Source organism: Apteryx rowi, unplaced genomic scaffold, assembly GCF_003343035.1.
Source record: "Apteryx rowi isolate R43461 unplaced genomic scaffold, aptRow1 scaffold_88, whole genome shotgun sequence".
Lineage (NCBI taxonomy): Eukaryota > Metazoa > Chordata > Aves > Apterygiformes > Apterygidae > Apteryx > Apteryx rowi.
Window position 1 is genome coordinate 1184852 of NW_020451182.1, and position 12841 is coordinate 1197692.

At 36.2% G+C, this 12841-nt stretch overlaps 1 protein-coding gene across 1 annotated transcript in view; it reads right to left on the bottom strand.

The window, feature by feature from the left end:
• TTC6 (tetratricopeptide repeat domain 6) overlaps positions 1–11955 on the bottom strand; it is a 59625-nt gene extending 47670 nt beyond the window's left edge. Inside the window, exons 1-2 of the mRNA XM_026090832.1 lie at positions 11134–11955; positions 3991–4077 (exon numbers count right to left, since the gene is read on the bottom strand). Coding sequence (XP_025946617.1) covers positions 3991–4077; positions 11134–11955 — 909 coding nt within the window. The remainder of the gene's footprint in view (positions 1–3990; positions 4078–11133) is intronic.
• Positions 11956–12841: the final 886 nt, after the last annotated feature.

The window sequence follows — 12841 nt, forward strand, 5'->3', positions numbered from 1 at the left end:
AAAGTTCAGCAGCAATAGAGATGTAAGGAATTCCTATTGTTTCCACCTACAGCTGCTCATTCCTGTTTATTAGAGCATCACCTGCTCAGTTGTGCCAAAATATGTTTTTTGCACTACAAACCAGGTCAGATAATTGATCCATGTTGAAAAACCTAGCCAAAAAAGGACTTGGGGGGTGGGGAGGACAGGGAGGGAGAGACCAACCCAGATCTCCAATTCACTTCATAGAGTGCCTCCGCATAGAAATTTTGTCAGGAGGCAGCTCACTGTAGTCCAGGGGCAAGAGCAAATGGCAGGAAAAAGGAACTTCTTAAGTTAGTATTGCTGCCAGAGTGTCTGTGTCATAAAACCCAGCCTCAGAATCTATATTCTTGCGATTTTTTTTCCATATTGCTTCCTGTAATCTGTGAAACATCTTCCTAAAACAGAGTAGCAGTGTCACCAAAAAAGATTCTTCTGAACCGCAGTTAAAAACTTGCATACATAACACAGCAAAGTAGGTTCAAGAAAATAAACCAGTATAGTCATGGCATAACAATGAATAACAGAAACAGAAAAATGAGTTTTAAAGTGTTTCATCTTGAAAAACTTTTCTCTCTCAAAATTAAAACTAAGTCCTCTTTTTTTGCCCAGCCCTTCCTGATAGACCCTGATTACAACTCAGTCAGCTAGGCTTACGGAAGTATATATGAACCCAAAGAAATCAACTGTAGAGGCCAAATGCCTTTCTAATTAGGATTTTTCAGTCACATATCTGGTTAAATTAATCACAAAAGCACAAGATTTTACTCTCTGTCCACTCACATACTTTATTTAGCCCAGAAAAAAACTGGGCATACTGTCTACGCTTACTGATAACTTCAGCTATTTTTTAGTTCTTCAAATAAATAACCGCATGAAAAAATTATGGTAAAGTTTAGCATTCATAAACAAGAATATAAAACACCAAGTAAAAGATAACCAAGAGATATAGAAGACATCTAAATAAATAATTACCTTCTGAAAAGGCTTACTTAAAATTAGAGTGTTTTAATCTATTATTTCACTTCTTTAATTGTCTGAAAGCACCWCACTGATTATATTAGCACTTACATGAAGAAATTCAGATGACAGAAGTCAGGTATTTGACATTGACTAGAGAAACTGGAAGTTGATCAAAATCTTACGTAAAGAATAGTCTAACAAAATAAGGAATGTAGAAAGTTTGAAAATACTTCCTAAAAAACACACCTGCTTATAAATGAATCGTGATAATGAGCCAAGAGTAGGACTACGGCTTGGTGCTTTTGAATGTCAGGTAAATGTTTCTGTCATGATCTCTTGTCCAATTAAAAAAAACAAAACAAACAAACAAAAAACTTAGTGTACGCATTCCTATCAACAGCTTTTGAAATGCCCAGATACTCAAGTACTTTGAAATATGCCATGTATTAGAAGTAACAGAAGATCCTCAGCATTTGTCTTGATGTATTAGACATCAATGTGACTAATGAAAAGCTGCAGAACAAAGACTACTGTAGCTGCTATTTTAAAGTCAAGAGCCAAAGTTCTGTTATCTCATATTTTCTGTGAAACAGACAAGTAACATGTAAAATTACAACAACTAAAGAAAAAGTCTATATTTTTTCAGTCCGATTGCTTTGTGTATAATCAAATTCCCAAGTTCATCTGCACAATCAATTTATCTTGAAATTGTATGGGCCCTGCAGCCCACTAAGCAAAGCAAAATTATTGCAAAAAAATAAGATAACGTCATAAAAACCTGCTATTGAATAGTTTTCTATACAAATACTAAAATACATTAAATTSCTCTTACTCCTTACATAAATTGTTCTGCTAATGATGGGATAGAGCATTTAATTAATACATATGGGTTCTGAAACACAGCTGATTTAATTTTTCTTACTGTAATATTGTCTCCATTATTATTTCTGCATGTAATAGAGAAGGCATACACTTTCAAATTAAGTTAAATATTTAAATTGCTTAGTACTTCTGTTAAGTAGAACCAAAGTTATTTTACCTTTTCAGGTGCCAATCTTGCAAACCACTTTCTGCTTTTAGATCAATGAACACACACTGATGGGTGTTGTTACAATATCACTACTGCTACTGTATTACAGAAGCAGCATGCTGCCCAAAATAATACTGGCTAAAAAACATGATCAGAGTACCCTAGGCCTGTTGAATTAACTGTGAAAGTGTTCCACTGGCAAAAAGTGTATAATTTAAAAATAATAAATAATCTGACTGTTTTAGAGTGCTATAGAGAATACCATCAGTGAAACTGTACCGTATATTGTTTACAAATCATTTAGCATATTCATTTTAGTGACCAACAGATCAATAGATGTAAAGGTACCATCACAGAATATACTCTTAAAACTACCTACAGAAAAGATCATTATTAATATTAATTACATAGAGCAGTATAGTCAAATACAGATGGCACATAAGATTTCAACTACTCAATGGAAAGTTACTAAAGGATTAAAAACATTTATTTTCTGATGTATAGATAGAAAAATACTATATACTCAGTATTCTTTTTTTAATTTAGTAGATTTTTTTTAAAGTCATATAATTTCATTCTCACCCAACTCAACGGAAGAAAGCTAGGGAATCCACCTAGTAGAAATATCCAAGGCAGGTACTGCCTCATGCAACATCTTTGGGGATGACAGGCTGAAGGCAGGAGTACCACCATCCCTCCACCTCCCAATCTGGGCACCTCCTCCCTGGTCCTGAGGTGCAAAAACAAGGGAGACTGCCTTGTGGCTCCCCTGCTGAAACTAACACCACATGTAATGGCAGCAGCTGTGGGTTAACACAGGAGCTGCTAGGCAATTCAAATCCTTGGCTGTAGAAGAATGCCAGCCAACAGGAACTGCTTAGGCCATTATCACCAGGTCACCTCGGACTCCACTGCATGTTCACTTTAGTGCCATCACAGAATGCAGCACTGGGATGAATGGAGAGTTGATGCTGTCCCCCCYGCAAATCACTCTCAGATCTCCTCTGTTCCTTAGCTCTTCAGAGTAAGCTGTATGCACCTTGGGTTTTGACTTGGTCTCATTTTGACCTTACATTGACCGGCCCTTGAAACAACCTACTCTCCAGCAATATTGCCATCAATACTTCCACATCTTTTTTTTTTTAATCTTTTTTTTCATTTTGTTCCTTTTATCTGCTTCTTTTCAAAACCCACATCTGTCTTTCCATGTAGCTTATCCAACCTTGTGTTCATCTCATTTATTTATGCTTAGGCCAAGACCATCTGGTATTTCTGCACATATAACTGCCTAATAGAAATATATCTAAATTTTGGTTGTCCTTCACATAATACTGAAGCAAACAGTATTACTCTGTTTTGCACTGAGCATATGATACCCTTACAGGCACAGTAATCATTCATGTTAAAGTTGCAGAGGGAACCAAATTAAGGTTTTATTTTAGTATCTGTTGGTACCCTTGAGATACCAGAACCCTAGAAACTGACAACATGCAGGAAAAGACATTACCTGGCCTTAGTAACAAATCTGTCATCAGTGTACTGTCTCTATAAACCTGTACATGCTCTCTGTTAAAAAAAACCCTAAGCTTAATAGAGTCAATATCTTAATGACAGTTTTTGTCATGTGTAAAATACTGCAAAGCCAAAAAAGGATATTGAGTATTGTGCCATTTTGCAGGAAGGCATCCAGTTGTTAAATGTAGATGGGAGTCTGTTTATGTTGTTTTACTTGTAATCTTATTTCCAATCTCATAATTAGAAGCCTAACCCAACATCTGACCGAATGAACCTTAATTCGTTTTTTCCTCTAAGCTTAAGCTGCAGGACCAGTATGGAGACCTGTTTTATAGGAGAGTCTTCCTTTAAAGGGCAGGTGGCAAGAAAAAAGCTTGCAGATCTCTGTATACTCTAAAGCATCAAAACCTTTAAGCATGGGAAAACTACTGCTATCTCACAATGGCACTGAACCTGCTTACCTGTTTCACTTGCTTAATATCTGTTGACAGTTCTTTAGGTTGAGATTCATTTTCTGCTGCTTGAGATTCTTTTTGAATTACTGGTGTCTTTTTATGGAATGAAAAAGTCCATTGAAGAGGTTAAAGCACAATATTTTGTCAAAAAAAAAAAAAAAAACTTTTGTGCTACCTGACAAATTATTCAGTATGATATTTACTGATATGAAATTATTCGTTCACTGTCCGCATGCATTTTATGAAGCGGCTAGAACACTGCAACAATTTTATCTTAAGCCAAACATTTCCTCAACAGTCAAATGGATTTACAAAAACAAATACAGTAATAGCCAAAAAAAACTAAAATTATTAACACTAAATATTTATAGAGATTTCTTATAAAAAATCTGGTCTGTTTCTTCTACAAAGTACACTTCCAAACATAAGAAGAAACACACATCAGAAATGTATATCAAGAGATATATGATCCTTTAAAGTGAATAAATTATTAGCACCTCTAAACACCGAGCAACTCCCAAACATACCTAAGTTTAAATGTTTAAACCTCAAAAATAGATTGAATGCAAGGCATAGCATGACCAGCACTAGTATGTACGAATATAGATGAACTTCTCTTGATTCCAAGGCCCTAATCCTCATACTACTTTCTTTAAGTGGAATTCTGCATAGCCAGTAGTTGGAGAATCAAACCTCAGAAGAAAAGGAATGACAAAAAGAAAAACAGAGGAAAGAAAGAAAGAAAGAAAAAGAAAGGTATACTTATGATTAATGAAGTACTAAAATGTTTTGAAGCACAATTTCATTTCCTTCACAGTTTTATCAGTTTAAAATATGAACTACCTATCTTAACAACACTGCAAGCAAATAGAAGCACAATTAACTTATTATATTTTAACATTCCTAGATAATGCAGAATGTTACCAGGCTTGGTTGGTGAAAACTTGGCAGCACTCCTTTGCTAGCTTGAGATTCAGTTTTCTCTTCCTGATGTTCAACTGGTGCCTGCTTTACAAGCAAGAGTAGAAAATATGTTAAACAAGAATGCAAAAAGAATTATTCACACTACCTTACAGAATGAAACACCATCAAAACAATATATATTCATGGATTAAAGACTGCAGTCTTCACTAAACAATTAGTTTGAAAGCAGCAAGTATATTCATAGATAAATGATCTTAGGCTCATATTTTGCAAACATTTACACACATGCTTAACTCGTTGCTATAAATAACTTCTCCATGGAATTGCTTATAGTTAAAAAGCTGACTGCAATTTTCTGTTATTCATTTTCTCCACAGGAGAAAAATAATAATTGCTCCACTAGCAGAAAAGCTACTACAAAATTTAGAGTCATTCTCAGCTCCATGAAGTACTATTATCTCTGGTCAAAGGACAGAGCTCTGCATGTCCCCTTTTGGCTCCAGTATAACTATACAAAAAAAAAAAAGAAAGGCAGAAACAAAACCCAACAACAACTCCCAAAACAGATGATAGTTTTAAGGACAGTATGCTTTCTGAGCATGGTTAGTATACGAGTAGGTAATTCAGCACACACATACTTTACTCTTTGTGCCATATACTGGTTTGTGGAATCAAGTTTTCAAGATAACAGTAACAAACAGAAGTATTACATTTAAACTAGATTTCATTTCAGAATACAGTTCTTACAAAACTGCTACAAAAATTTTAAATATTTCTGGGAAAAACATTTCACAAGTAAATGCAAGAACTTATTAAAGATATCAACTGAATATGTCAGAAACAGTCCATCGCTTCCTGAAAAAAAAAACTTTTGCTGGCACTGCAAGTGTTCATTTGCCCTTTTACTGTAAGAATCTTCAGTACAGTAGGATTTTTCTTCTATTGAATGTATTGTGCACCTAAAGATCTGAAAATATTAATTTTCTTAATACCTATGATTTTTTGCATGTCATACTAAATTTAACATATCAAGTAAAAAGCATATCCTGATCTGTAACATTGCTTTTCTTGCATATTACAAAATAAAAAGGAAGCAGAAAAGGAATGGTCAAGCCAAGAAAAAGTGATAGGTGTGTATACTACCCCAAATATGTAAGCTAAAAAGCAATAAAAAGCTGTGGTCTTGCAGAAGGTTGCATACACTGGTGTTTTGTTTTTAACCAAAGCCTTAGTAATTCATCTACATTTGGCAAAGAAGAGAGTAAGAAAAAAAGCTCATATGACATATTCTTTCAATCACTGTGACAGCAAGGATAAATAAAGGAACATAATAACACCTCAGCCTGAAAGGAACAGATTTGACATTATTTTCTCAAACTATAACAAATAACCTTCCTCTTCTTTGCAACATGTGCACATTTTCAAACATGGTGAATACCATGGCCTATTAATTATTACAGATTATCATCAGTATGTTTTGCAACATACAAAAGTTTAGCCAAGTGTAATTCTTGCCCCATGCAGCTTATTATCCAATTCAGAGAATCAAAGAGAAATTTTCACAAATCCTTTCTTTCAGTCACATTGGATCAACTTAGTTTCTAAACCATGACAGAATTTGTAAATTACAATTTCATATGTTAAATTTTTTGTTATGTCAAAAACAGACTTATATGAACAAATGAGACCTTCATTCTGTTTAAGACATTTGTACCTGTTCGGTGATTGCTTTCCTTTGCTAGGTGTGGCATTTGCTCTTTTTTCCACTCCCCATGGGAGAATTGCAGGCACAATGCCACTGTGTTATTTTAATAAAATTATGTGTACTGTGTATATATGTACTATGGGCTGTGTGTTTGTATTAGCAAAAGCAAGGCCAAAGAGATGTGATCTGACTTCTGGAAAGAAAAGCATTGAGAACTGTAACATCTCTTAACTCCTGTGGGAATCTGTTCTAGAGTGCTCTGCTGATTCTTGAGGAAGCTGCTCCCCGCACTGATAATGTTTTAACCTTATGATGGAAAATTCTATTGTGCTTTAAAAACAGCTTTATTAGCCATAGCCTTCCTTCTGCAGGTTTAGAGAATTATTTAGGTACCTGAGCACCTTGAAGAGACAGAAGATGCAGCATATTACTTCATAAGAAATCATTTTAATATTTTAAATCATTTTGATGCTGGTGATTGTGTGTTTGTTGCTGAAAATATTCACTGAGAGTCTTCACATACAGAAAATTAAAATTTAAAGTTATTTGTTAATAATTACCCCTAAATTTATCTCTCACTCAAAATATTTTAATCTAGTATTTCTTTGATTCCTCATTTAACAGTTACATGCTATTACAATAAACAATTTTCCTATCTGTTTTGATGATAAAAATCTCTGTCACCAGTCACAAAAGCCAGTGTCACAAAAGACTTGATGAATGACAGAGTCAGTTTAGACATGTGAACATGCAAATTATTTAAAACATTTTTTTTATCATGGTAAACTTAAACAGATTATTTATGTACACACATAGATAATGTCTATAAATCACCTTGTACCCCTTTGACAAAGCTCCAGACTCCGGGAGATTACAATCCAGCTGATTAAAATCAATTTGTTCTCATACTATAACAGCACCTCACTGACCTAATCAGGGTTAGTCTCCCATTTCATTAGACTTTGGGGTAAAAAGACAGTCCTTGCCCCACACAGCCTGTAGAGCTTTTAAGATAAGGGGCAATAAGTCGGCCTAATGATCATAAGGAACTGGGGTACTAGAAACTGAGTGTTGATAAAATGTAGCAAACTCCACAATTGGATTATTTTTAATTAGTTACCTACATTAGTAACTTTGAAGAAATAAAAAGCTTAAGTTTCGGAAGTCCCCACATGTAGCCAACATACCCAGCATTTCTCACGAGGCAATTTCTTATAAAGTTGTGAAAACTGTATGCCTTTGGAAAAAACCTGGAGCAACACGAGTTAACTGCTTCAGATAGAATTTTTCATGTGTCCAGGCATGGTGGTGTCCACTCCTGAAGACTGAGTGGCGTCCTTGAGCAAGCGGCAAGATAATGCCACCCTCCTTTCTATGCCATGATAAATCTTACTGAGCATAATCAATAATGTGTCCTTCCTGAATTAATAATGTAATAGCAGAAACATAACAAAAAGCATCATGGTCTTGATCTAGCTACTTTTTAATAGATGCACAAGCATGCCTGCGAGAAGTACATTCCATGAATCAACTGTAAGCGGAAAATCAGAAAACTAATAGGAAGAGTTAGGGTTTTCCCACTTAAAGAGATATATTAGAAAAAAATTGAAGTCTCCTGTTCATTTCCATGAAATTTAGAATACGCCTTAGAGCACTTCAAAGGAAAAAAACTGAAATGTTTTCAATAAGCCTCTTAAAAAATACTGATTACCAGAAAGTAACATATGATCTGTTACATATTTTAAATCTCAGCTGAAATATAAAGAAGATATATAGGAAATACTAACTAAATAAGATTATACTTATGAGGAAATACAAACAAGTCTACCTCTTCTTCATTTTTAACAATAATTAGTCTTCATCCAACCACTTTTGAGAAAGTGTTAAAGCAATACAGAGGAAAATCTCCTTGAGCCCTCACGCTTGAAATTAGCTGAGAAGACCTAGAGGGTTTTTTTTTTTTTTTAATGAAACCATATTTTATGTTGGCTTGCTGCTAGCACAGTGCACTGCATAGTTCTTGTTTAATAACAGCATTCAAATTTGACGCTATTTTTCCAACCCCAAAATGTTCTTTTAGTTACCACCCTTACAACCTCATCTGAGCTATCAGAAAACCAATCTGCTGAAAACAATAAACTAACTAAAGATGATGAGCTGCAGGCTGTTTAAAAGTGAACACCATGAAAACGTATTTCTGCAATGAATATAAACTCACTCTTATGGGTAATAAAGCCAACAGAATGAGTCCAAGCACTGAAAGTGATATTACAATTATGATAAAAATTCTACTTTTCAACAGAAAACATGGTGGCAATCATTATTGGCAACTGATTTCCCTCAAGGTTACCAAAGGAAACATGGCTAAGTACTAATGCCCCACTGAGCTGGCATACCATTCCTCAGATAATGCTGTGAGAAAAACAGTGCTCAACCCCACAGCAGTATCATAAGCTGTCATAATGCTAACCAGCCATTAATTCAAAATCAAGGATAAGATAAAGAGAATAGAATAAAATATTTATTTTAAAGAAAGGAAAGTCACATTTAATTCTAAGAGCTTGTTTTCATTTTAGGAGTTCTTTTCCTACATATGTTTATCTCATTTAAAATAATACATTTCTTACTTCATTAGAGAAAGCAAGTCCTGAAGCTCAGTGTAAAGTAAATAAACCATGCATAATAATAAAGAATGGCTAGATTCTTCATCCTATTTAAAAGGTCACTTAAGTTCACAAGACACCTGCTGCAAATGCCCTTGATTAAAAAAAATGTGAAGCTAGAGTGTGATTCTCACTAATGTCCATATCTACAAAAACATTAAACAACAAACAACCAGACCAGAAAGTCATCACCACATTCAGATTTTTGTTTTACTTGAACCCGATTGATGCAAGTTTTAGAGGTATAGAATAAAACATCACAGTACTTAAGAGGTCAAATTTTCAAAGGTCAGAGCCCAGTAGTTTCCACTACAAAGAATCATTTCTCTACACTTCAAATTAAGAACAATAGGACTCACTAGAGGCCAAAATTTTGAAAATCTCACCTAAAACATAAGACATGTTTATAGAAGACTAAAAGAAGCCAAGCAACACAGCACACATTACCAATCACTGATTTTGGGTAAGTTGAAYGAGAAACGGATTTCCCGGGTTGGGATCTTCTCCAGTGCTCTTCCCTTCCACCAAGGTATTTTTTGAACCCAAATGGCAAATTTCAATCAGGCTTGACAGAAAGGTAGCAGTCCCAAATTGTTACGTTCCTTTATTTTCACAAAAATAGGAGTCACGCAATGAAGAGGGATCATATCAGTGCTGCCACACTGAGGAAAGGTTTCCGTGAGTTCAATCCCAGTTATACACGAGAATATACAGGGGTGGGAGACGCTATGAATGCCTCAACCATGTGAACAGCTCTTCTGGGACAGAAGAAAATCAAATCAGAAGATATAAACCTATTGCAAATCAAGTTCCAGACTATAGCTGTTCATGGAACTAGTCATTTATAGTTCAATCCATGATTCTTTTTTCTCGTAACTTTTGTATTAATCAAAAGACAGTCAATCCCATTTTAAGAGAATGAAGGTACTACACTTAAATTCTATGTGAGATACTCTATGATCATAAAAGATAATATTTTGATATGAAACAATGTTCGCTGTTGTTTCCCAAAACATAGGCACACACGCTTTTCATCAGTCTTGCACACTTCCTTGCAGAGACAGTGGCTGCTCAAAAGAGTAAAGTAGTTCAGCCTTCAGGGGTCTGTTCATTCCATGGCATCTCTAACAGCAAATGCTGTTGTGGATACCAAGTGTGGTAGTATTTCTCATGACAAGAGCTTCAGCCCTCTTGGAACTGGAATAAAACTATCAATCTTGCTCAGAGAGGAAAAACAGACACCTGATAATAAGTTATTAGTCTAGTTATGAACCGAATAGCAACCCTCCAGTGAAAATCTAGGACAGTCTTCCGTAACATCAACCCAATGCCTAGTCTTATTGATGTGTCCTGCTGTAATTAATTGAAAGGACTCTCTTACAGCAGCTTACACAGTTTACCTAACTGTGACAACACAGAATTTCTCTTACTGAGACTTCAGAAAGGCAAACAATAACAACTAAAAGAAGCAATACTTTATATTCCAAATGCATTTAATGCACTTCGTCAGCTGTCAGACTGAAATATGTCATCTTAAAACAGGGGAAAAAATTAACCAGGAAACAAACAAAAAAAGAGGTATTAAACTATAAGTAGTGGAATATAACTAATATCCCAAAAGAGATTATGTTTTAAATCATTTTCATATTGGCTCATTTTCATTTTTAAGGGACATCAAAAAAACTGCGGAAGAAACAGTGAAGGGCATTCTATGATATATTCCTGTCTTCATCCATTTGTTTTGTCTGGCTTCTGTGTTATAACACATTGTAGGAGTTAGAAAAAATATATATACAACTCTTATAAAAGTAACATTTACCCAACAGAAAAATATTGCTCTTGTTCTGGTTCACCTACTTCCATTTTCATGTTGTAGTTCTGGCCAAGAACACTCTCCAGGAGTTCTTTGATCATCTGGTCTGAAGGAGATGGAGAAGTAGACTGCAGGGAAGCAATTATTTCATCAATAGACCTTGCAACCACTTTCACAGGCGACGGTGGTGTGGAAGTAGGCTCTTCAGGTTTGCTCTGCTGGAAGTTCTTCTCGTATATTTTTGAAGCGTCTGGTCTGGTCACATCTCTAGCGTCTTCCAACTGCTCTTGAGCAGACCTCACACTTGGCTGCTTGCTTCTTTTTCTCAACATTCTGCCTGATTCATTGTCTAAATCACGCTGATTTGCTTTTGAAATCACTCTACTTCTCTTCTTACAGTCTGCCTTGGTTAATTTTTCCTTTCTTGAAATATTTTTATTTGAATTAGAATCTGTAAAGCTAAGTTCATCACTATCTTTAATCACAGTTTCTATTTCTTCAAGTCTACCTCTTTTTAAATTCTGTGGGCTCATCTTTGGTATATGCACTCTATCCTCTACTTTACTAACAGCTTTTGTCTTTCGTAATGAGGTGGCAGAGTTATTAATTAATGGTCCTGCAGGAAAATTAGACCTGCAATAACTCAGCCTTTGAGGTGGTGCTGGGTGCTTAACCATAATTATTTTTTTAGTGGTACCTGCTAATGATGCTATTACTGGCAGTTTTACAGTGGTACTTTCATGACTACAGCTGCCATTTTCCCTGTTGACTTTTTTGGAGCAACTTCTCTGATTTTTATCAGCACTATCCTCTTCCACAGATTTATTTCTTTGAGTCAKCATGCTAAAATCAGAAGTTTTTCTCATGTCTCTTACTTCAGAAGATATCCTTACTTTCTGTGAACTTCGGAACACCCAATGAACTAATTAGGAATATTTTTATTTATATTCATGACAGGCTTACGTGGACTTTGACCTCAGGAGAGGATAATGTTCTTAACCGATATGATTGATCTGGTGTTAAGTCTTCCAATAAAGTTTGTGTGCCCACATTTCTAGGTGCAGTAACTACAGCTCGTTTGATTTGCAGACTGTCCCACTGAGATTCCCTGCATACAGCCTCATGTTCCTTAATGATATCTTCTAGATAACTCAGTCCAAAGCACTCGTGTTTTCTAGCAATTTTCTCCTACTGTATGTAGCCTGTAGGTTAAAACACAAATGGGATTTTGTATTTTATATACCAACACAGAACCCAAAATTGCAAAGACTACTTCACTTTGGTAATGACCCCAAGGATTTCAACAAGATCATCCACAGCGTGTATAATAAAGCACCAGCAATAGTAACCCGCACTTTATCTAAGGAAGCCGCTCAAACATTTCTATCTTTGGGAGCATAAACTGGAATTCAGACAAAAACTCCTGACGGGGGGGGGGGGGGGGTGGATAAACCCCAGTCGTTTACGAAGTGCTTACAGAAGGTTTCCACCTACAGAAACAGGTGACCTCAGGGCCTCCCGAGGCACACTTCTCCCCCTCGAGCAGGCAGAGGAGAGGGCCTGCCTCCCCCTGGGACAAGCACCCACCAGCAGCAAACCTGCAGCGGCCCGCAGCTCGACGGCCCCCCAACCCCACTCCGGCGGCCGCCAGCGGGAGCAGCGCAGCACAGGGCCCCGGGCCCGGCTCGCCCCCACCCCGCCGGCGGGCTCAGGAACGACGAGGACGAGCCCTGCTCCGGCTCCGGCTCCGGC